This window comes from Rhinopithecus bieti, unplaced genomic scaffold, assembly GCF_001698545.2.
Source record: "Rhinopithecus bieti isolate Rb0 unplaced genomic scaffold, ASM169854v2 scaffold_15643, whole genome shotgun sequence".
In the NCBI taxonomy this organism is placed as follows: domain Eukaryota; kingdom Metazoa; phylum Chordata; class Mammalia; order Primates; family Cercopithecidae; genus Rhinopithecus; species Rhinopithecus bieti.
The window spans coordinates 24,468-48,961 of NW_016808215.1; the positions used below are offsets into that span (position 1 = coordinate 24,468).

General features: G+C 38.8%; 1 protein-coding gene and 1 pseudogene across 2 annotated transcripts; one reads left to right on the plus strand and one right to left on the minus strand.

Annotated features, from left to right (window-relative positions):
- Positions 1–1,568: 1,568 nt before the first annotated feature.
- ZNF235 (zinc finger protein 235) lies at positions 1,569–23,409 on the plus strand. 2 transcript variants are annotated; one of them, XM_017885836.1, is made up of 5 exons: positions 1,569–1,639; positions 3,178–3,238; positions 6,550–6,676; positions 7,371–7,466; positions 20,560–23,409. In XM_017885836.1, the coding sequence occupies exons 2-5, from the start codon at positions 3,224–3,226 to the stop codon at positions 22,536–22,538; spliced, it is 2,217 nt and encodes a 738-aa protein (XP_017741325.1). In that variant the 5' UTR covers positions 1,569–1,639; positions 3,178–3,223; the 3' UTR covers positions 22,539–23,409. The 2 variants fall into 2 exon arrangements, with proteins under 2 accessions (XP_017741325.1, XP_017741326.1); XM_017885837.1 differs by having other exon boundaries at positions 7,371–7,454.
- LOC108538026 (NADH dehydrogenase [ubiquinone] 1 alpha subcomplex subunit 3 pseudogene) lies at positions 12,457–12,723 on the minus strand (annotated as a pseudogene).
- Positions 23,410–24,494: the final 1,085 nt, after the last annotated feature.

Consider the following 24,494-nt stretch of genomic DNA (forward strand, 5'->3'; position numbering starts at 1 on the left):
AAATCCAGAATGTGTAACATCATAACAACTGACCTAATTCCTTCAACAGGTCAGGGTCTGAAAAAAGGGATGATGCAGTAGTGTTCAATAATAAATACACCTAAGTAGATAAATAAAATGAATGGGCTGGATATTGATTTGACAAACCAGTCATAAGATACTTTTAGGTAATCAGGAAATTTTTAAAGGAGATTGGGAATGTAAAGGAAAATAAAAATCTCAGGATCCTCCAAACTTAGGCAAATATGGAGATTAAGCCCTGGAGTTCATTAATTGTAATACCCTCTTCCAAATGAACAGCTGTGCACTAGCCCGATCCCCATGAAAGGTGAAAAGCCTCAGGTATTTGGGAAGAGCTTTCCCCATAGATCATTCATAAGTAAACTTATGTGCAAGTAAAACCTTGCACTCTTTCTCCAAGCCCATGTGTGATACGATTCTTCTGGTACACCAAGGCAAGAAACTCTGGGATACAAGACCCCTCTTGTGCTTGCGGTAAGGCAGGGGTCTAATTGAGCTAACACAAGCCTCCTACGGATGGCTAAACTAAAAAAGTACCCTGTAAAACACGCCCACTGGGGCTTCAGGAGCTGTCACTCCTAGACACTGTCGTTGGGTTGGAGCTCTACAACCTGCCGTGTGCATGCTCCCCCTAGAGGTTTGAGCAGCTGGGCACGAAGAAGCGAGCCACACCCCCATTACATGCCCTGGGAGGGGGACAAGCGAACTTTTCCCGTTTTATCACAATTTACTTTCGGCGCTAACATGATTGTTCAACTGTCTTCATCAGCAGGCCTTTATTCCAGGAGATTCCTGCCCAAGCAAACTGTTTAATTGTTCATTATGCTTCCGCAGAGACCCATCAAATTTTCAATCTCTTCCAAAGAAAGTACCAATAGATTGCACCTTAAGATTCTTTGCTTCAAAAATCCTTGCTATATCCACCAATCCCGGACTGTAGTATCATGATCATTATGCAATACTAATGAAATCCCTTGCATTGAAAGACCCGCCTTAAACATCCAGTTCTGAATCGGTTCCAACCTTGCCTTGACACTTTGCTCTGTGAAAGTGCCAACGCTCCGTCGAAGTGTTGTCCTCCATTGCTGCAATCAACAACAAATTCTGTTTTTTGTCTTATCAACAGGTTGAGTTGATGATATTCGGGGAGCCGGCATTTGACACAAGTTTGAGATTCCTTGACGTTCGGCGTCCATCGGAGCTCAGCCTAAGTCACTTTTACGCATCCCATTTTTAGCCTACCCTTTGTTTCTGCTAAAAATTTTGGTTTCTAACTTATTTTCATAATACAGGCTGAACTTTTCACTTTTATATGCCATCACTTTAAAAATTTTACAATTATTTTCTCATGAATTTTTAAAATGAATAAAACTAAAAGGAATCTGACAGTAGTAGCGCCAGAGAAGTGTCTCAAACCCAACCAGCTTGAGTCAAAACAAAACCCAGCTGGTGGGAAGCGCGGCTCTTGGAGCATTCTGGGAACTGTAGTCCAGGAGTGAGGGAACTCTGAGGCGCTTCCGCTTAGGAATTCTGGGAAGTGGAGTCCACGAACCGTGGGCACTCGCAGGCACTTCCGCTCCAGGAAGGCGAGGTCGGATCTGAGATAGCTCCCAGGGAGGTGAGTCAGCTCCGGGTCTCCAAGACTTCTCCGAGCCCTCTTTGCCTGGGCGTGGGGCCAGCGATGAACCGGTCCTTGGCTTGGGGAAGAGAAGCCGCGGCCAGCGCTGGAGGGCGGGGTTGGGAGACTGCGGGAGTTTGTGTCCCCTCGGCGGAACCTCTTGCGTTGGGGGCGGGCTCGCGTCGTGCTTCGAGGTTGAGGGTCTCCCGCCCTCTCTGCTGCCCTAGCCATCCTCATGCACATACCAGCCAGTCCTGCCTGTTCCTCGCTGTAAAATATTGGGCAAGTTAGTTAATCTTTCCTTGTCTCAGTTTCCTCGTGCCTGTAAAGGGTTAGTGCGTTCCCAGTGATGTTCTTGTGAGAATTAAATGAGATTTTATAGAAATAAGCTTAAAACCAGTGCATAGGAAAATGTTGGATTTTATAACGCCGTTAATTCTGTTATACTCAAAAAGACGCCTGTTGTTTGGAAACTCCTCTGAACCTGGGATGGGGTCGGCGATCCAGCTACGGAGCCGCTGTCCCTTCTCTAATCCTTGCCTAATGTGGGGCCGTTCCTGGATTCTTGTACTTTTCTAGCCTCTTGACAGGAGATTAGTTCCAGCCGGAGCCTGGGGAATGTCCTCTGTGTTTTATCTCAGAGAAGCGATCGTCATTACAGATTTGCAGAGTGCCGGAGGTGTCCTGAGGTGCTAATAAGTGTTCAGTATTATGTGGTTATAACTAGTAATCTCGTGTGGTTAACTGAAGTGTAATACCATTTCTTAGAGAGTTTTAGGTTTTTAGTAGTCATTGCTTTCATGCATATGGAAAAAGAGACTTTCTTGAGGCTCCTCCCGCTTAGTAACATTTGCAAGTAATTACATCTATTGGAGGAAAAAAAAATCCGTAGCAGTTTAACTGTCATTACCAAGGGAACTAATTATGTTAGACAACCAATCACAGTTACAGACTTTTCTGAGGGTCATGGTAACTCACAGGACAGAGCAATTATCTTTGAGTTCTGGGTTTCTTAAAAGATTCATTTTCTAGAAAGCATACTCAAAAGGGCAGTTTTATGAAGCATAATAGCACTTGCTTGTCAGAAGCTGCAGGAAATAGAGAATACAGGCATTATTGTCCCCATTTACAGGTGACTGAATTAAGGCACAGAGAGATTAATAATTCGCTTAAGGTTTATACTGTTTATACTGATCAGTAGAAAATAAGTAGAAATGCCAAAATTTGAAGCCAGGCATTTTGGCTCTATTACATTACCCTGCCTGTCTTTGTCTCATTTCCTTGGAGACTAAGGTTCAGAAGGAGTACGCAAGCAGCTGCATTTGATTTAGGTCTGTTAATATGAAATGTTCTTGAACAAAAGCAGCTGGGTGAGGGGGCCCAGTGGTAGCTGGGATCCAGCTCCCGTTCTCCTCACTAAGCTGTGTGTAACTGTGCCTGCCTAGAGAAAGGGAGACCTTTCTCTAAAGTGCCACATAAAGTGCCATGTTGACTAATGGCATCCCTAACCTATCTCATGATGCCTTTCCCTCCCCCAGGTTCACTCCCCCAGAACTCTGCCTTTTCCCGGAAGGAAGAGGGGAAATGACCAAGTTCCAGGTAAGTTTATTTTGCCTTTCTGTTTCTTAAAGTAACATCTCATTGCACAAAGATTGGACACATTTTTCGCATTTGGAAGAGTGAAGGGAACGAAAGGTGCTTGAAAGATTGTTATATGCCAGGCTCTTGCCTTTTATTTCCAAATAATAGTATAAACATTAACAGATATATATATCTTAAATATTTTAAAATCTATTTCTGTGTAATATATTTATATATGTAAATATAAATTTCTAAATATATATATTTAGAGACAGAGTCTCACCTTGTTTCCCAGGCTGGAGTGCAGTGGCTTACTGCAGTCTGGGCCTCCTGGGCTCAATGGATCCTCCCACCTTAGCCTCTTGAGTAGCTGGGACCACAGGCACGCACCGCCACAACCGGCTAATTATTTTTAATAGAGAGGGGATGTTCCTGTGTTGCCCAGGCTGGTCTTGAACTGCTGGGCTCAAGTGATCCTCCTGCCTTGGCCTAACAGATACATTTTTTAAATGGAAAATAACTCTCACATTACAAATATGTTTACAAATAATTTCCCACCTTCCTTTTCATTTGCACTCACAAATATATATATAATCATACTTTATGTACAATTTTGAATTTTTTAAATTTAACTTTATATCACCTATATTTTATCATGTCATTTTCCATCGTTTACCTGATTTTACTTTTCCTCATTCTCCATGTTTATGTAATCTACGAATTTTGCCATTTTAAGGACATTGACAATAGCAGTTTTTCCCCATATAACTTCTCTTCCCAAATAAGAATTCTGAGAATTCTACCATTTTTTTAATCTTTAAAGTTTTAGACTCATTTTCTCGTACGCGACACCTCATTTTTATGGAAAGAATAAAGTATAGCTTGTTGTTGTAGCATCTGACTGATGCCAAACTCAGAGAAAGTAATTTTAGTTTCAAACAAGAGCTAGATTTCTTTCTTTAATTCTAAGTAAAACCTTGTATTATAGTTAAGTATCTGTTTTATTCATTAACATGTTATTATAAAGATGTACATACTTAGTTTAAAAGTTTTATAGCACTTGGAGATTCGCCAGGAAATTTGCTCCATGGAACAGCTTTGTAAGGATGTAGATGGCCTTACCTATATTTTAAACATAGACAGGTGTGAACCTTTAAACTTACTGAAGTCCACTCAATGCCCAGCTGAAGTTAAAGCTTTCAGTGCCTAAACCAGAAGTTTCAGATATTTCATTTGGGTGAAGGCCAGGCACAGTGGCTCACCTGTAATCCCAGCACTTTGGGGCTGAGGTGGGTGGATCACTTGAGGTCAGGAGTTCGAGACCAGCGTGGTCAACATGGTGAAACCCTGTCTCTACTTAAAATACAAAAATTAGCTGGGCGTGGTGGCGCATGCCTGTAATCCCAGCTACTCATGTAGATGAGGCAGGAAAACTGCTTGAACCTGGGAGGCGGAGGTTGCAGTGAGCCGAGATCACACCACTACACTCCAGCCTGGGCGATAGAGTGAGACTGTCTCAAAAAACAAAAAAACAGAAGAGACTATTCACGGACCTGAGGCTATGCTATACATGTATGTGTCCCTGGCATGTCCTGGTGGATGAAGAGCTCCAAAAATAACATGACTCTTCACCAGATTCCCTTTCTCAGTGCATGACTCTTTGCCAGGTGTGTCATCAAGTTGTTTAGTACATGGATGATCAGAACTCCAGCCAAAACAAATGTAGGGATGAGCAGTGTCTTCAGATAAAAAAATGTTAATTTCCATACAGAAAAATGCCATATACAGACTTTATGAGACAAGTAGGAAACAGGTGCAGGGGTAGGAATTTATATATTCTAGAAAATGACTTAATATCCTTAATGGTAATGTTACTGATACATGAAAAATCCCAATAGGATGAAGCAAAGGCAATATGTGAAGAAAAATAATATCAGATCATCTTTTAAAAAATTAAATAAATAGCTGTTTATATCACTCACCAAATTGCTCAAGATTAAAAAAATAATAATATAGTGTCCAGTTTTGGCCAGAGTACGGAGAGACGGGAGTACTTACAATCTCTTACAGGAAGAGTTAGTTGAGAAAATTAACATTATACCAGCAAAACAAAGGTATATATATTTTTTACAATGTAATTACCACTTCTTGGAACTTTGGAACTTATCTTTTTTGTTTTTGTTTTTGGAGACAGAATCTTGCTCTCTCATTCAGGCTGGAGTGCAGTGACATGAACTTGGCTCACTGCAACCTCCACCTGCCGGGTTCAAGCAATTCTCCTGCCTCAGCCCCCCGAGTAGCTGGGATTACAGGTTTGTGCCACTATGCCCAACTAATTTTTGTATTTTTAGTAGAGACAGGGTTTCACCATGTTGGTCGGGCTGGTCTCGAACTCCTGACCTCAAGTGATCCGCCCACCTCGACCTCTCAAAAGTGCTGGGATTACAGAAGTGAGCCATTGTGCCCAGCCGGAACTTATAATTAAGAAGATAACCATATGAGCTGGCTGAGATCTATGTAAAAATATGTTTTTTGTGGCATTGTCATTTTTGAATTTAAAATGATCGAATGTGCATTATTTAGAATGGTTAAATATATTGTAAATCATGTTTGTGAGCTATCATGCAGCCATGAATGGGATGAAAGAGATGATGGTGATGATAATAAGAGTAATGACCAACATTTATTGAGTACTTACTGTATGTCACACAGTATCCTAATTCCTTATAGTATTCACTCATTTAATCCCTTCAAGGACCCTATGATATAGGTCTTCTTATACAGATGTGGAAATTGAGGTATTGAGAAGTTAGGTGACTTGACCAACGTCACAAAACTAACAGTGGATACACCCTTGGAATGTGAACTAAGGCAGTCAAACTCAAGAGCCTGCACTGTTAACCTTGACCCTAAATGCTGCTGCAATTGACCAATATAGCATGTTCCTGAGAACCCAGAGAATGAACTGCATACTTGTCTCAGAGCTTTATGAACGCCTGTTGGATTGACAAAATAGTGGTACTATCCAATGAGAGAAGATAGGTACCATCAAACACTGTTGGGAAGAAATTAATTCAAAATTTCTTATAAAATTTGGCGCTATCAGTCAAATGGTAAAATGTGTGTATGCCATGATTTAACAATGACAGTTCTAGGGATTTAACTATATAAAGGGCACCATGTTACATGTACAAGGTATTTTCATTTTTCCCCTTAGCATTTTTGGTGTGATTGTGGAAAGGAAAGAATAGTAACTCTACAGAAAGAGTTTCTTAGGTGCCAGTGGCCATTGGGTACGAGATTGAGGTTACATGTGCTTGATGTTCTAGGAGGCAGTGACATTCAAGGATGTGGCTGTGGCCTTCACTGAGGAGGAGCTGGGGCTGCTGGACCCTGCCCAGAGGAAGCTGTACCGAGATGTGATGCTGGAGAACTTTAGGAACCTGGTTTCAGTGGGTAAGGACAGGCACCCTCTGTAATTCAGCAGGGTTTCTCAACCTCCATGCCATTGATGTTTTGGGCCACATAATTCTGTGTTGTATCAGGCTATCCTGTGTGTTCTGGGATGTTTAGTGGCATCCCTGGCCTCTGTCCCCTTGTTAAGGCTTTGGGACTGCTCAGAGACTAGAGTTTTTCTGTCTCTTTAGAGCATAGAGACAAGATGTTTCTGGCCTTTATTCCAAGACAAATGATTTTCTTTTAGAAATGAACTATAAAAGAACAGTTGAGCTTGGCTCCTCCTGATTTCTTTAAACTTGTCAGTCATGATCCATTGGTGGGTCAGGAAATTAGTAAGTTGCATCAGCATTTCTGTAATAAAATAGAGTAACAATATCAGAGCCCCTTAGCCAGAATGGTGCACATTGTGGCAATAACTGCTGCTGCTTGCAGTAAGGGATGTGATGAAAACAGATATAGATTAGAAACAGGTCCTTTAATATTTTATTTCAATAGTTTACATAGGGTAATGTATTTCCAATGATAGTAAATGTATTTCTTGTAATGTGTTGTGATAAAAAAAAAAATGTTTCCTAAACATTGCATGGAGGGGCAGGGAGGAGACTTACATCATGTGTTTGGAACCAGAATTTTTCAGTACTCTTTGCTTTTAACACTTTAACATTTTCACTTAAATACTATCTTTTTATAGGACATCAGTCCTTCAAACCGGATATGATATCCCAGTTGGAGAGGGAAGAAAAGCTTTGGATGAAAGAGTTTCAGACCCAAAGAGGTAAGCATTCAGGTGAGAACTGTGCAGCTGGAATCATAGTTAACAGCTGTTATTTTTCCTTTATTCAGGATAATTTCTTCTCCACCCAGCCGAGAGACTTTTTTAAAAAACGTCTGTCATGGCTGGGTGCAATGGCTCAAGCCTCTAATCCCAGTACTTTGGGAGGCTGTGGCAGGTGAATCACTTGAGGTCAGTAGTTCAAGACCAGCCTGGGTAACATAGCAAAACCCTATCTCTACAAAATATAAAAAAATTAGCTAGATGTGATGGGTGTGCCTGTACTCCCAGCTACTCAGGAGGCTGAGATGGTGGGTTGCTTGGATCTGGGAGGCGTCGGTTGCAGTGAGCCGAGATCTGCCACTGCACTGCAACCTTGGTGACAGAGCAAGACTCTGTCTCAGGAAAAAAAAAGAATAAAAACATCTGTCACATCATACCACTCCTCTGCTTCAGACCGTCCACTGGCTTCCCATTTCACTGAGTGAAATCTAGTGTTTTTAAGGAGCTTGTAAGACTGTATAATGTTTGCCTACTCACCTAGCTTTATTATTCTGTTTTTCCCTCTCCCTTTGTCTCTGCCATCCTCACTTGTTCCTCAAATATGACATCTGCATCACAGCCTTTTACTTTCTGTTCGCTGGCTGGAATGCTGTTTTTTCTTAAACCTCTGTCCTCTTTCTGGTTGGTTGATTGATTGATTGATTGAGATAGGGTCTCACTGTGTTGCCCAGGCTGGAGTGCAGTGACACAGTCTCCACTCACTGTAATCTCCACCTGCTGTGTTCAAGCGATCCTCCCACCTCAACCTTCTGAGTAGCTGGAACTACAGGTGTGCACCACCACACCCGGCTAATTTTTGTATTTTTTGTACAGACAGGGTTTCCCCATGTTGCCCAGGCTGCTCTTGAACTCCTGGACTCAAGCAATCTGCCCACTTCAGCCCCTCCAAAATGCTAGGATTATCGACGTGAGCCACTGCACCCAGCCCCTCTTCCTTATTTCATTCATACCTCTGCTCAGAAGTCATTTCATGAGAGGCTTTCTTAAAATACCATCTTCTGGCCGGGTGCAGTGGCTCATGCCTGTAATCCCAGCACTTTGGGAGGCCAAGGTGGGCAGATCACGAGGTCAGGAGATTGAGACCATCCTGGCTAACATGGTGAAACCCCATCTCTACTAAAACTACAAAAAAAAAATTAGCTGGGTGTGGTGGCTGGGGCCTGTAGTCCCAGCTACTCGGGAGGCTGAGGCAGGAGAGTGGCGTGAACCCGGGAGGCAGAGATTGCAGTGAGCCAAGATCACGCTGCTGCACTCCAGCCTGGGCAACAGAGCGAGACTCCGTCTCAAAAAAAAAAAAAATTCCATCTTCCCTTCACTCTCCATGTCCTTAATTTGCCTGAATTTGTGTGTAAGCACTGTACCACCAAGGCTTATTCACATATATTTATTTTTTAATTGTGGTAAAATATACATAACATAAAACTTTAACATTTTAACCATTTTTGAGTATATAGTGACATTAAGTACATTTACATTGTTGTGTAGCCATTACCACGATCCATCTCCAAAGGGTTTTCATTGTTCATAACGAAACTCAGTACCCATTAAACAATGACTCCACATTCGACCTCTCCCTCCAGCACCAGTTAACCATTGTTCTACTTTATGACTCTGAATTTGACCATTCCAAGTACTCCAGTTAGGTGGAATTATATATTTGCCCTCTTGTGGCTGGCTTATTTCACTTAGCCTAATATCTTTGAGGTTCATCTGTGTTGTAGCATGTGTCAGAATTTTCCTCTTTTTTATGGCTGAATAATATTTCATTATAGTACAGTTGACCCTTGAACACTGTTTTCCACAACAGCAGCACCATTTTACATTTCTACTAGCAGTACACAAGGTTTCTAGTTTCTCCACATCCTCACCAACACTTGTTATTTTCTGTTTTTTTTTTTTTTTTTAAATAATATCCGTCTGAATGGGTTTGAAGTGGTATCTCATTGTGGTTTTGATTTGCATTTCCCCAATGATTAGTGATGTTGAGCACCTTGTCATATGCTTATTGGCCATTTGTATTAATATATCCTCTTTGGAGACATATCTGTTCAAGTCCATTGTCCATTTTTGAATCAGGTTTTTTTGTTGCTGAGTTTTGGAAGTTCTCTGTATATTCTGGATGTTAGTTCATTATCAGATGTATGACTTGAAAATCTTTTCCTCCTTTCTGTTTGTTGCCCTTTTTACCCTGTGGATACAGTGTCTTTTGATATAAAAAGTTTAGGTTGGGCGCGGTGGCTCATGCCTGTAATCCTAGCACTTAGGGAGGCTGAGGTGAGTGGATCATGAGGTCAGGAGTTCAAGACCAGCCTGGCTAAGATGGGGAAACCCCATCTCTACTAAAAATAAAGAAAATTAGCCAGGCATGATGGCAGACACCTGTAATCCCAGCTACTTGGGAGGTTGAGGTAGGAGAATCGCTTGAACCCAGGAGATGGAGGTTGCAGTGAGCCAAGATCGTGCCACTGCACTCCAGCCTGGGCTACAGAGTGAGACTCCATCTCAAAAAAAAAAATAAGTTTTTAGTTTTCATGAAGTCTAGTTTGTCTGTTTTTTCTTTTATTGCCTGTGCTTTTGTTGTCACATCCAAGAAACTACAAAATTCAGCATCGTGAAACTTTTGCCATATGGTTTCTTCTAGAAGTTGTGTAGTTTTCGTTCTTTTTTTCTTTCTTTTTCTTTTTTTTTGAGACGGAGTCTTACTCTGTCGCCCAGGCTGGAGTGCAGTGGCGTGATCTCGGCTCACTGCAACCTCTGCCTCCTGGGTTCAGGCCATTCTCCTGCCTCAGCCTCCTGAGTAGCTTGGATTACAGGTGCCCGCCACCACGCCTGCCTAATTTTTTTTTACTTTTAGTAGAGATGGGGTTTCACCATCTTCACCAGGCTGGTCCCAAACTCCTGACCTCATGATCCACCCACCTCGGCCTCCCAAAGTGCTAGGATTACAGGCGTGAGCCACCGCACCCGGCCAGTTTTCACTCTTACATTTAGGTCTTTGATGCATTTTGAGTTGATCTTTGTATAATGTCAGGGTTGACTTTCATTCTTTTGCATGTGGATATCCAGTTTTCCCAGCCCCATTTGTTGAAAAGACTGTCCTTTCCTCATTGAATGGTTTTGGCAACATTATCAAAAATGATTTGGCCCTACATGCAAGAGTTTATTTCTGAGTTCTCTAGTCTGTTCCTTTGGTCTATATGTCTTTATAACAGTTTTGGTTAATGTAGCTTTATAATAAGTTTTGAAATCAGAAAGGAAAAAAGATTCCTCCGTATTTTTTCTTCTTTTCAAGATTGTTTTGACTATTTGTGGTCTCCTGCAATTACATGTGAGTTTTAGGATGAGTTTTTCTATTTCTGCAAAGAAGAAATTGGGATTTTAGTAGGGATTGCATTAAATCTATAGATTGCTTTGGGTGATATTGGTAACAATATTAAATTGGTAACTTTTTTTTCTGTAATCTTTAGGGTTTCTACATACATCTTTTGTGAACAAAGATAATTTTACATCTTTTCCAATTTAGATGCCTTTTCTTTATTTTTCTTGCATAATATCTCTGGCTAGAACTTGCAGTACTACTGTGTTGAATAGGAATGGTAAAAGTGGGCAACCTTGCCTTGTTCTGGTACTAGAAGAAATGCTTTCCATTTTTCACCATTGAATATGATGTTTACTGTGGGTTTTTAATGTATGGCCTTTATTATGTTGAGTTAGATTTTTTCTATTCCTGGTTTAAATATTTTATCATGAAAAGATTTTAATTTTGTAAAATGCTTTTTCTACATCAATTGAGATGATCATATGTTTTCTTCTTCATTCTGTTGGTGTGGTATATTACATTGATTGGTTTTCATATGTTACACCATCCTTGCATTCCAGAACTAAATCTCATTTGGTCATGGTATAATTATTTTAATATGCTGCTGAACTCTCTTTACTAGGATTTTGTTGAGGATATTTATATCAGTGTTCATAAGGGACATTGGTCTATAGTTTCCTTTTCTTATAGTATCTTTGTATTTGGTATTGGGGGAATCCTGGTCTCATAGAATGAACTAGGAAGTATTCCCCCCTTCAGTTTTTTGGAAGAGCAAAATGGATTGGTGCTAATAATTCTTCAGATGTCTAATAGAAATCACTAGTGAAAGTCCAGGACTTTTCTAGGAGGTTTTTGATCACTGATTCAATATCCTTTGCAGTTATAGATCTATTCATATATTCTGTTTCTTCCTGATTCAGTGTTAGGTTGTGGGTTTCTGAGAATTTGTTCATTTCATCTAGGTTATCTAATTTGTTGGCATACAATTGTTCATGATACTGTCTTATCCTTTTGTTTCTATAAAGTCAGTAGTAATGTACCAACTTTCATTTCTGATTTTAGTAATTTGAGTCTTTATTTTTTCTTAGTCAATCTAGCTAAATGTCAATTTTATTGATATTTTCAAGGAACTAACTCTTGTTTTATTTTCTCTATCCTTTATTCTCAATTTTATTTATTTTTGCTCTTATCTTCATAAGACTAGATTCCTGGCCAGGCGCGGTGGCTCATGCCTGTAATCCCAGCACTTTGGGAGGCCAAGGGAGGCAGATCACCTGAGGTTGGGAGTTTGAAACCAGCCTGACCAACATGGAGAAACACTGCCTCGACTAAAAATACAAAATTAGCTGGGCATGGTGGCACATGCCTGTAATCTCAGCTACTCGGGAGGCTGAGGCAGGAGAATTGTTTGAACCCGGGAGGCAGAGGTTGCGGTGAGCTGAGATCACACCATTGCACTCCAGCCTGGGCAACAAAAGTGGAACTCTGTCTCAAAAAAAAAAATAAAAAAAATTAGATTCCTTTCTTCTGTCAGCATTGGGTTTAATTTGGTTTTGTTTTTTGGTTTTCACATTTTTACTGGGAGCCACTGGGGAGGGTCCTCCTCCCCGCCAGTGGAGATGTTCACAGTTTATTCAGCCACTCCAGGCTTGGGCCCTAGGAGTCCTGGGGTTGGCTGGACACGTAAGGCACACTGCCATCATCTCAGACAGGCATTGGGTAATTGTAGGGTGTGGCCTGGTTGATCATGATGGCGTATTTGGTGTAGGGGCTGAGTGGGGGCAGAATTATAGCATGGCCTGCAATGGTGAAGGACACAACCAGCACTGACTCTTTGGCCCAGGCATTCTTGAAGAAGGCAGCAAGTCTTGCAGCCATCTTGGTCTCGGCAATGGCGATGGCTTGTTAGTTTTTTCAGTACCTTAAGGTGTAAGGTTATGATGTTGATTTGAGACCTTTCTTCCTTTTCTTTATAAGCATTTATAGCTATAAATTTCCCCCTTAGCACTGTTTTTGCAGTGGATTTGTTTTCATTTATCCCAAGATATTTTCTAATTTCCCGTGTAATTTCTTCTTTGATCTGTTGGTTGGTTGTGTATTAATTTTCACATATTTATGGAATTTTCAGGTTTTATTCTGCTGTTCATTGCTAGTTTCATTTCATTTTGATCAGCAGAGATACTTTGTGTGATTTTAATCTTTTTATATTTATTAAGGCTTTTTTGTAGTTTAACATATGGAGTATCCTAGAGAATGTTCTGCATGTACTTCAGAAAAATGTGTATTCTGCTGTTATTGGGTGGAGTGTTCTGTAGAATCATAGTCTACATGTATATATTTCCATATACTTCAGAAATTTATAAAACATAGAACTTTCATTAATTCTAAAATTGCTTATGTCCTTTGTTAAGATATCATATAATCCACCAAACTGAGGGAGATATGTGATAAAAATGACTTAGTAGGATACCATTTGTAATGCCACCATTCAGTTCAGTTTTAACATTAATTTTACATCTTTTTCTGTTAATGAAAATTGATTTGATAGTTTAAATGGATAATTTCTGCTTCTCCACCCTTCCCCCAACATACACATAATTCGGATGACCTATTTGTTTTCCTTTCTATGACTTTAAACTTTTTATTTTGAAAACTTAAAAAACATAGAAAAGTAATAATGCCACAAACTGTATATCCATACTGTCTTAGCAGTTATCAACTTTCCACTGTTCCTGTTTTATCTATTCTCTTCTATTTTTTTCTGGAGAATGTCATATTTTTTTCTGGAGAATGTCTTACACCCATAGATTTATCAGTGTCTATCTACAACAGTAACTCCTTATTGTCACTTAATATCCATTGTGTAATCAGTATGGGCTCATATGTATTTATTGCATACTTTGTGTTATAATCCAGTATTGCATTGTTTATTTTGTTACCAAGTTGTTTCTACTTTGACCACTTGGAGCCTTTTCAGGTTGCCTCCTGTGGTTGAAATCACCAGTGATTTCTAGAAATGCAAATTAAAACAATAGTGAGATATCATCTTATACCCGTCAGAATGGCTATTACTAAAATCTGTCATGGATCTCAGGAGATCTCAGATAATGAACTCAAGATGGATTAAATAGTACCATTTACTCAATAGGATGTCCTTTCCCCAGTGTATGTTTTTGTCAACTTTGTCAAAGATCAGTTGGCTGTAGGTATGTGACTTATTTCTGGGTTCTCTTTTCTATTCCATTGATCTATGTATCTATTTTTATATCAGCACCATGCTGTTTTGGTTACTATAGCTGTGTAGTGTAATTTGAAGTCAAATAATGTAATGCCTCCAGCTTTGTTATTTACTTAGGATTGCTTTGTCTATTTAGGCTCTTTTATGTTTCCATATGAATTTTAGAATTGTTTTTTCTCATTCTGTGAAAAATGACATTAGTATTTAGATAGCCATTGCACTGAATTTGTAGATTGCTTTGGGCAATATGGTCATTTTAACAATATCGATTCTGCTGATCCATGAGCAGGGGATATTTTTCCATTTTTTAAATGTCATCTGCAACTTCTTTCATTATTGTTTCATAATTTTCCTTGGTTAGCTCTTTCCCCTCCTTGGTTAAATACATTCCTAGGTATTTTAATTTTTTTTGTAGATATTATAAATTGGATTATGTTCTTGATTTGGTTTTTTACCTGATCATTATTGTTGTATAGAAATGCTACTGACTTTTGTATATTGATTTTTTTAATCGTGAAACTTTACTGAAGTCATTTATCAAATCTAGGATTCTTTTGGAGGAGTCTTTAGGGATTTGTAGGTATAAGATCAGATTGTCAGAAAACAGATACTAAATGACTTACTCTTTTTTCCAATTTAGATTAGTTTTCTGTCTTTCTCTTGCCTGATTACTTTTCCTAGGACTTCCAGTGCTATGTGGAATAGGAGTGGTGAAAGTGGGCAATTCTTGTTTTATTCCAGTTCTTAGACGGAATGCTTTTAGCTTTTCCCCCGTTCAGCATGTTACCTATGGGTTGTCATATATGACTTTTATTATTTTGAAGTATGTTTCTTCTGTGCCTAATTTGTCAAAGGCTTTTATCATGAGAGGATGCTGAATTTTGTCAAATGGTTTTCCATATCTGTTGAGATGATCATGTGATTTTTGTTTTTAATTCTGTTTATAGGCTGAATCACATTTATTGGTTTGTGTATGTTGAACCATTCTTGCATCCTGGGAATAAAACCCACTTGATCATGGTGGCTTATCTTTTTGATGTGCTATTAGATTTGGTTTGGGGTATTTTGGGGGGGGTTGTGTTTATTTTTGGAGGATTTTTGCATTTACATTCATCAGGGATATTGCTCTGTAGTTTTCTTTTTTTGTTTTGTCTTTATCTGACTTTGGTGTCAGAGCGATACTGGCTTTGTAGAATGAGTTAGGGAGGATTCTCTCCTCTTAGATTTTTTGGAAGAGTTTTAATAGAATTGATACTAGTTCTTTGTTCCTTTTGTGGAATTCCACTGTACATTTGTCTAGTCCTGGGCTTTTTTGTTCTTGGGAGGTTTTGCATTGCTGATTCAATCTCACTGCTCATTACTGGTCTGTTCAGGATTTCTGTTTCTTTCTGGTTCAATCTTGGAAGGTTGTGTGTTTCCAGGAATTAGTTCATTTTCTCTAGAATTTCTAGTTTTCAAGTGTATTGTTCGTAATAGTCTCTGATCATGTTTTGTATTTCTATAGTATTAGTTGTAATGTCTCCTTATTCATTTCTGATTATGTTTATTTGGATCTTCTCTTTTTTTGGCTAGTCTTACTGGCAGTTTATCAGTTTTATTTTTTCAAAGATAAAAACAAGCGTTTCATGTCATTGATCCTTTGTATGGTTCCTTGGTTCTCTATTTCATTCTGTGTGGTCTTTGTTACATCTTTCTTCTGCTAGCTTTAGGTTTGGATTGTTCTTGTTTTTCTAGTTCCTGGAGGTGAGACATAAGGTTGTTAATTTGTTAATTTTTTATCTTTTTTTTTTTAATGTAGACATTTAACGCTATAAACCTCCCTCTTAGCACTGCTTTTGCTTTGGTATATTGTATTTTCATTTTCATTCATTTCAAGAAATTTTAAAATTTGTCTTAATTTTGTCATTAACCCAAAGATTGTTTAGGATCATGTTTAATTTTCATGTATTTGTATAGTTTCTAGACTTCTTCTTGGAATTGATTTCTAGTTTTATTCTGAGGTATGAGAAGATACTTGGTATGATTTTGGTTTTTAAAAATGTGGTGAGACTTGTTTTGTGACCTAATATATGTTCTATCTTGAAGAATGTTCCATGCACTAATCAGAAAAGTGTATATTCTGCTGTTGGGTAGAATGTTCTGTAAATGTCTGTTAGCTCCATTTGACCTAAAATTTAAGTCCAGTGTTTCTTTATTTTCTGTCTCAGTCATCTATCTAGTGGTGTCTGTGGGGTGTTGAGGTCCCCCACGGTTATTGTATTGCTGTGTATTTTTTTAGGTCTAATAATACTTGTTTTATGAGTTTGGGTGCCCTGATGTTGGGTGTGTATATATTTAGGATTGTTTTATTTGTTTATTGATCCCTTTATCATTATGTAATAACTTTGTCTTTTTTTTTTACTGCTGTTGATTTAAAGTCTTTTTTTATCTGATCTAAAAATAGCTACTCCTGCTCGTTTCTGGTTTCCATTTGCATGGAATATCTTTTTCTACCTCTTTACCTTCAGTCTGTATCTTTATCAGTAAGATGAGTTATGTTGCCATTTGATTTCTTTATCTTCTTTCTTTGTGTAATTATTTTATAAGGCCTGCGAGTTTTATACTTTTGTGTCTTTTATGATGGCAAGTATCAACTTTTTGTTTTCATGGTTAGAACTCACTTGAGCATTCCCTGTAGAGCGGGTCTAGTGGTGACAAACTCCCTCAGTGTTTATTTGGGGAAGGCTTATTTTTCCTTCATTTATAGAGCTTATTCTAGTAGGATACAAAATTTTTTTGTTCTTTGAAGTAACTTGAAAATAGAATCCCAGTCTCTTCTGGCTTGTAAGGTTTCTACAAGTTGAATTGTCTGATGGAGCTTCCTTTACAGGTGACTAGACACTTTTCTCTTGCCAATTTTAGGATTTTATCCTTCATATAAACCTTAGTCTGATGACTGTATGCTGTGGTGAGTTCCATCTTGCAATGTATTTTCCTGGAGTTCATTAGATCTCTTTAATCTGGATGTCTAAAGCTCTTGCTAGATTAGGAAATTTTCCTCAATTATTTCCTTAACTAGGTTTCCAAACTTTTTACTTTTTCTTCTCCCTCAGGAATACCTTTGATTCATAGGTTTGGTTGCTTTATGTAGTTTCATATTTTTTAAAGCTTTGTTTTTTCTTTATTCTTTTTTCTTTACTTTCGACTGACTGGATTAATTCAAAAGACCTGTCTTCAAGTACTGAGATTCTTTCTTCTGCTTGTCTAGTCTATTGTAAATGCTTTCAACTGTATTTTGTAATTTCTTCAATGATTTTTTCATTTCCAGAAGTTTTATTTGTTTGGCTTTTAAAAAAGATATTGATCTCTTTCTCTTTGGTAAATTTCTCATTGATATCCTGAATTGATTTTTTGTATTGCTTTTCAAATTTCTTTTGTATCTCATTGAGCTTCCTTAAAATTAGTATTTCAGATTATTTATCTGGCTCAATTTTTCCTTTATGATCTGTATTTCTTTTATGTTGTTTTTTTCCTGTCTTACTACACTGACTAGAACTTTCAGTAATGTTGAATAAAGGTAGCAAGAGTGGATATACTTGCGTTGTTTCTGATTTTCTGAGGGAAGCATTTAGGTCTAATTTTAGAATGTTAAATCAGCCTTGCATTCTTGAGATAATCACTACTTTGTCATGATTTATCCTTTTTATACATTGTTAGATCTGATTTGATAACATTTTGTTAAGAATTTTATAAATATGTTTATTAGGAATATTAGTCTGTAGTTGTCTTTTCTTGGAATGTGTTTGTCTTATTTTGGTGTTAGAATAATGCTGGCTTCCTAAAATGTGTTGAGAAGTATTTACAGCTTTTCATTTTTCTGGAAGAGTTTGTCTAGCATTGGTATTGTGTCTTCCTTAAATGTTTTGTAAAATTCATGGATGAAGCTCTATAAGCCTCAAGTTTTGTTTGTGGAAACGTTTGTAAGTATGAATTCTATTTCTTTCGTAGGTAAGGGCTATTCAGATTATCTGTATGTTCTCAAGTAAACTTATTTTGTGTGTTTAAAGAAATTTGTCCATTTCATCTGCATTGTTACATTTATTGCCATAAAGTTCATAAGTCCCTTATCTTTTTAATAATACATACAGGACCTATAATTATGTCACCTTTCATTACTGATATTTGTAATTTGTATCTTCTGTTTTTATCATGCATGCTAGAGTTTATTAATTTTATTGTTCTTCTCAAAGAACTAGCTATTTATTTCTCTTATTTTCTGTTTATGCTTACTTTGCATTTAATTTGTTCTTGTGTTTTTAGTTTCTTTGACACATTTCTGCTTTATAAATTTTGCCTTAAGTAGAAATTTTGATATGTTGGTTTTTTTATTTTCACTTAATTTCTAAAGTTTTGAATTATTTTTGATCCACAGTTTATTTAGAAGTATGTTATTTATTCTCTGAATATTTGAAGATTTTGCAGAGACATTTCTATTCATAATTTCTGATTTAAATCAGTTGTGGTTAGAATACCCTTTGTATGACTTGACTCCTTTTGCTTCTGTTAGAACTTGTTTTATGGCCTAGAATATGGTCTATCTTGGAGTATGTTCCATGTGCACCTGAAAATAACATTTTCTGCTCTTATTGGATAGAGTGTCCTATAAAGGCCAGGTAGTCAACTTGGTTGATAATATTGCTTCAAGCCTGTATCTTCACTTATTACCTACTTGTTTTCTGTTGTGTTTGCTTTATTTTTAACATAATTGATTGTTTTTGTTTTGTTTTGTTTTCTGGCTGCTGCTGCTGCTGCTGCAGCTAAGACCTTTTTTGTTTCTTCAGCTTTTGTGCATTCTGGAAAACCTGAATTCACAGAGCCTTCTTAGTCAAAAGCCACGGTCAGTGGGCTGTTTAATAATTCAGAGGGGAAAGGTGTCTTCAATCCCCAGTTCCCTGCATGTCTTCCCAGAGTTGTCATAATAGGTCTTATGGAGGTTTTGAGCATCTTTTCCTCTGGTTGATGTTCATCAGCAGATAGCATTTGTGGGCTTTGTCCTTTCAATGTGTTGGCATGTGTTTTTTGTAACTGCAGATCTTGGCCAGGCACAGTGGCTCATGCCTGTAATCCCAGCACTTTGGGAGGCTGAGGTGGGAGGATCGCTTGAATCCAGGAGGCAGGGGTTGCAGTCAGCCGAAATCGTGCTACTGTACTCCAGCCTGAGTGGCAGAGCAAAACTCCATTTCAAAAGAAAAAAAAAAACAACCGTGGACCTTGATGTTCAAGTCGATAATTCTAGTCTCTGGGGAGCTGGTGTCCTCAGGGCTTGCCATGTCCTTTTTTAAAAACTATTCTGGCTTAATTTTTGGCTTCTACTGGTTGGCCGCCTCCAAAGACAAGTGTCTTCACAACGTCATCAACCTTCTCAATTCTGGGAAAGTTCTGGTAGTCTTTGAGCAGCATACAAGGGCACAGGTCATCATCTTGGCTGGGCTGGACTGGTTTCTGGATGGCATATCCACAGGCGGCCTGGAGGAAGAGACTTGGAGGCTACCAGCACCACTGTTTGGAAGGAAGTCTGGTGCTTCCTCCTCTTGGCTTCTCAAGAACTGGAGCTTGGGTCCCAATGGAACTTAGCGCCCTTCACACAGTCCTTGGCATGGTGACTTCTGACCCCCAAGGGGCCAGGGCAGCTGTCTCTTTCACAGCATGGACTGGGTTATATGAGTGCCACCACGCATCTTCCTACTTGCTTTACTAGCTGTTGGAAAGGGGTATTGAAATCTCCAGCTATAAATATGGATTTGTCTATCAGTTATTTTGAGCACATTTCTAAATGTGCAGGTTGTATAATGAGAGCCTAGAATTGAGGCATGTATTTTGCCTGATTTATGTAGTTGCTACTTATGATTCAGTTCCTGTAGCCAAAGAAGAGGTGACTTTTAATTTACCATTCTTATAGGCAAGGAAGTCAATTTTTTCCTTTCCAAGTACTTACTGAGATATCATTTTGTTGCTCTGCAGCTGACTGGTTTCTACCTCCTGTCCTATTCTTAGATCTGTAGTTCTGTGTTTCCACAGGCAATAAAATCCAAGAAAATCCATGATGGTAAAGATAAGCTGAAAATTTCCATCACGAACTAAAGCCCGGTACCGAAGGAACTATGTGTAAAATTTGGAAACATCTGGACAAAGCATTCATTTTGGAGTTGTGTATACTGGAGAATACACACAGACAGCAAGACACACACTCAGAAAAGACCCAAGATAAATCTTAAGCACTCACCCTGGGCTGATCTCAAATTATCTCTCTTAAATATGGCTTTTTAAAAAATTTAGTGTTCTCTTGGTTGCAGCTGCTTTTCGGAGCTCCTATAAATTTATTTCAGCCAGTCTAGTTGTTTTTTTAACGTTTCCATGGGGGAAAATGAGAGCTTAGATCTTCTTAATTTCTCTACTTTGCTAATGTCAGTCTCTTGGTCCTTTATTCCTTATTCTCTCTATCCTTTCAGGAGACAGGAATCTAAATGAGATGGCGACTCTTCACAAAGCAGGATTAAGGTGCTTTTCACTGGGAGAGCTTTCATGCTGGCAAATCAAGAGACATGTTGTGAGCAAATTAGCCAGAAGTCAAGACTCCATGATAAATATTGAAGGAAAGAGCTCTGAGTTCCCCAAGCACCATGATTCCCCCTGTCAGGTGGGAGCAGGAGAATCTGTTCAAGCTTCTGTGGATGACAGCCGTCTAGTGAATCACGTAGGGGATAACTCCAGGATCATTGAAAATCAAGAATTTCCAACTGAGAAAGTTCCGAATTCTTGGAGTAAAATATATCTGAATGAGACACAGAATTATCAGAGAAGTTGTAAGCAGACTCAGATGAAAAACCAATTATGTATATTCGCTCCATATGTTGACATTTTCAGTTGCATTTCACACCACCGTGATGATAAGATACTGCACAAAAGAGAGAAAGCTCATAGCAATAGTGACTGTGGTAAAGATACCCTAAAGGTATCACCTCTTACCCGGTGTAGTGTTCACACAGGACAGAAAACCTACCAGGGTAATGAATGTGAAGAAGCCTTCGATGATAGCTCCAGTCTCGAATTTCATAAGCAGGTACACTTGAGAAAGAAGTCTCCAGCGTATAGTACGCACGAGAAGGACACCAGTCATAGCCCAGGTATTCCTGTTCAACAAAGTGTTCGTACTGGAAAAAAACGCTACTGGTGTCATGAATGTGGTAAAGGTTTCAGTCAGAGCTCAAATCTGCAAACTCATCAGAGAGTCCACACAGGGGAGAAACCCTATACATGCCACGAGTGTGGTAAGAGCTTTAATCAGAGCTCACATCTTTATGCTCATTTGCCTATTCACACAGGAGAGAAGCCCTATAGATGTGACAGTTGCGGGAAGGGCTTCAGTCGTAGCACAGATCTTAACATTCATTGCAGAGTTCACACTGGAGAGAAACCTTATAAATGTGAGGTGTGTGGGAAGGGCTTCACTCAGAGATCACATCTTCAGGCCCATGAAAGAATTCACACCGGAGAGAAACCCTATAAATGTGGGGATTGTGGTAAACGCTTTAGTTGTAGCTCAAATCTTCATACCCATCAGAGAGTCCACACTGAAGAGAAACCATACAAATGTGATGAGTGTGGTAAGTGCTTTAGTTTGAGCTTTAATCTTCATAGTCATCAACGAGTCCACACAGGAGAAAAACCATATAAATGTGAAGAGTGTGGCAAGGGTTTTAGTTCAGCCTCAAGTTTCCAGAGCCATCAGAGGGTCCATACAGGAGAGAAACCATTTCGATGCAACGTGTGTGGTAAAGGTTTCAGTCAGAGTTCGTATTTTCAAGCACATCAGAGAGTCCACACTGGAGAAAAACCATACAAATGTGAAGTGTGTGGGAAGCGCTTCAATTGGAGCTTGAATCTTCACAATCATCAGAGAGTCCACACGGGAGAGAAACCCTACAAATGTGAAGAGTGTGGTAAGGGTTTCAGTCAGGCCTCAAATCTCCAAGCCCATCAGAGCGTCCACACTGGGGAAAAACCATTCAAGTGTGATGCATGTCAGAAGCGATTCAGTCAGGCCTCACACCTTCAAGCCCATCAGAGAGTCCACACCGGAGAGAAACCATATAAATGTGACACTTGTGGTAAGGCCTTCAGCCAGAGGTCAAATCTTCAAGTCCATCAGATAATTCACACTGGAGAGAAACCATTTAAATGTGAGGAATGTGGGAAAGAATTCAGTTGGAGTGCTGGTCTCAGTGCTCATCAGAGGGTCCATACGGGAGAGAAACCCTATACATGTCAGCAGTGTGGGAAGGGCTTCAGTCAGGCCTCACATTTTCACACGCACCAGAGAGTCCACACTGGAGAGAGGCCTTACATATGTGATGTCTGTTGTAAGGGCTTCAGTCAGAGGTCACATCTCGTCTACCATCAGAGAGTCCACACTGGAGGGAATCTGTAGAAATGAGAGAGGTGTGGTTCAGCCTTCAGTTAGAGCTCACATCTTTGTCTCCGTTGGGAAGTCCATGCTGATGATTGTGAAAAGTTCTTGTAAAACTAGAAGCTTCAAAGAATCTTGATGGGAAAGAAGTCTCTCAAATGCTGTGTTTTAGACTTGGTCAGGACATGAATTCTTTACAAACGTCATATTTCACAGATGAGAGAAAACTTTGTTCTGTAAATATGATCAGTGTTTATATCAGAGTTACAAGTGTCCCAGTTCTTAAGATGTAACACAGCAGAAAAGTCTTGTCAGAGTCTGTGCAGGAGAGAGGCCTTCCTTTAACAAAAGTATGATTGACAGAAAAAATTGATGTCAACTAAAATGTAACCTCTATGTAAGGAGGTGTTTTTCACCACTGTATCTCTACCATGTAGAATTGTGCTTAGCTCATAATAGGGCCCAGCAATTACTGAAGAAAGTGAAGAAAATACCTATAATTAGGACAAATACTTGAAAATTCTAGTCTGTTTTGTACCGTAAATTTATATTAATTTATATTCAAAAGGAATCCTGCAAGTAGCCTTAATAACGTTAGTTTCAGTAAGTACTGAGAAGTGTATAATACTGCCATCCATACTAATACAGATTTGGAAAAAAGACATGACTGGCTCCCATCCTTCAGCCTTAGTTCTTTGTACAGTGTATCAGTCGTGTACAGTATGATTTTTAGCGTCATTAGTTTATAGACTGAACAATACTGTTTTATCTAATGTGACTCTGCAATTTACATGATTAGAATTTTGGACACTAAGCTTTACTGTAACTCTGAAAGTGTTAAAAGTAGTTACTGATGACAAAAAGTTTCTTAGTAAACTTGAATTGTTAATAATTGGTTTCATTATTTTCATTCAGGTTCAGGTCTACTTGCTTTTCTATGTGTAGTCTTTCCTGCATCTAGACCACTTTAGAAGGAGCTTTGGCAGATTTCAAACACATTAATTTGTCACATTTATTCCCTTAAAAGGAAGTGGCAGGGCAAGAAACCTGTTGGGTCTTTATTGGAATTTTATCTTATTGTTTATTTATTCTGTTTAACAGAGCCTTGCAATGTTGTCCAGGTTGTTCTCAAACTCCTGGCCTCAAGCATTCCTCCCACCTTGGCTTCCCAAAGTGTTGCGATTACAGATGTGAACCTCTGTGCCCAACCTTGAAATTGTATTCAATGTAATGATTTAGATGGATTACCGTTTACACAGCATTCTATGCTTAACACCTCTTGGTATTAGTGGACAATAAATACTCTTTGACCTGGCTGTCCTAGCACTAGAAATTTCACTTAGGAGATTGTGACAAAAGTGAGAAAGATTGTACACAAGGATCTTTATCCTGAATTCAAAAAGGAAAATGTCAGTAAAATATTTGAGTAAGTCTTGATAAATCCTTATAATATACAGCCATTAAGATTATCAGAGGTCTATAATGACTAGAGAAAACATTATTCATGAGAAAACTAGGTTAGATCCTTCCTTGGATGGATCCAATTAATAGAAGTCCGTCCACCTAATGATGTGATTATATGCATAGAAATAATAGAAGGGTAATAATATGCTAACAATTGTTTACTGTGACATGGAAGGTTGGGATGATATTTTAACTGTTCAAAAAATTACAGATAATCCCTTACAGCGAAATCTTGTTTGCTTTATCTCATTATATGGCATGTAATCCTGTGTTATGGATGTATAACCGGCTTGAGTCCAGCTGCTTGCTACTCAGAGTCTGAAAACATGAAAAGCAAAATGTAGTGAAAGGAAAGCAGTTTTACTAATCAAATGTTAGCAATTGGGAAATGGCCAGGCTCATGCCTTAAAAGACCATTCCAACTTTTTGGGCTGAGTGAGGGAGTTTAAGAGGGAAAACTTGGTGTGGGAAATAAGTGGGAGCGGTGCAGTCAGGTGCAGGTCTTGCATGTCT

Coding starts and splice junctions, on each gene's coding strand:
- ZNF235 (XM_017885836.1), top strand. Junction 6,677..7,370: donor TAGGAACCTGGTTTCAGTGG/GTAAGGACAGGC, acceptor ATCTTTTTATAG/GACATCAGTCCTTCAAACCG. Junction 7,467..20,559: donor CCAAAGAGGTAAGCATTCAG/GTGAGAACTGTG, acceptor CTATCCTTTCAG/GAGACAGGAATCTAAATGAG.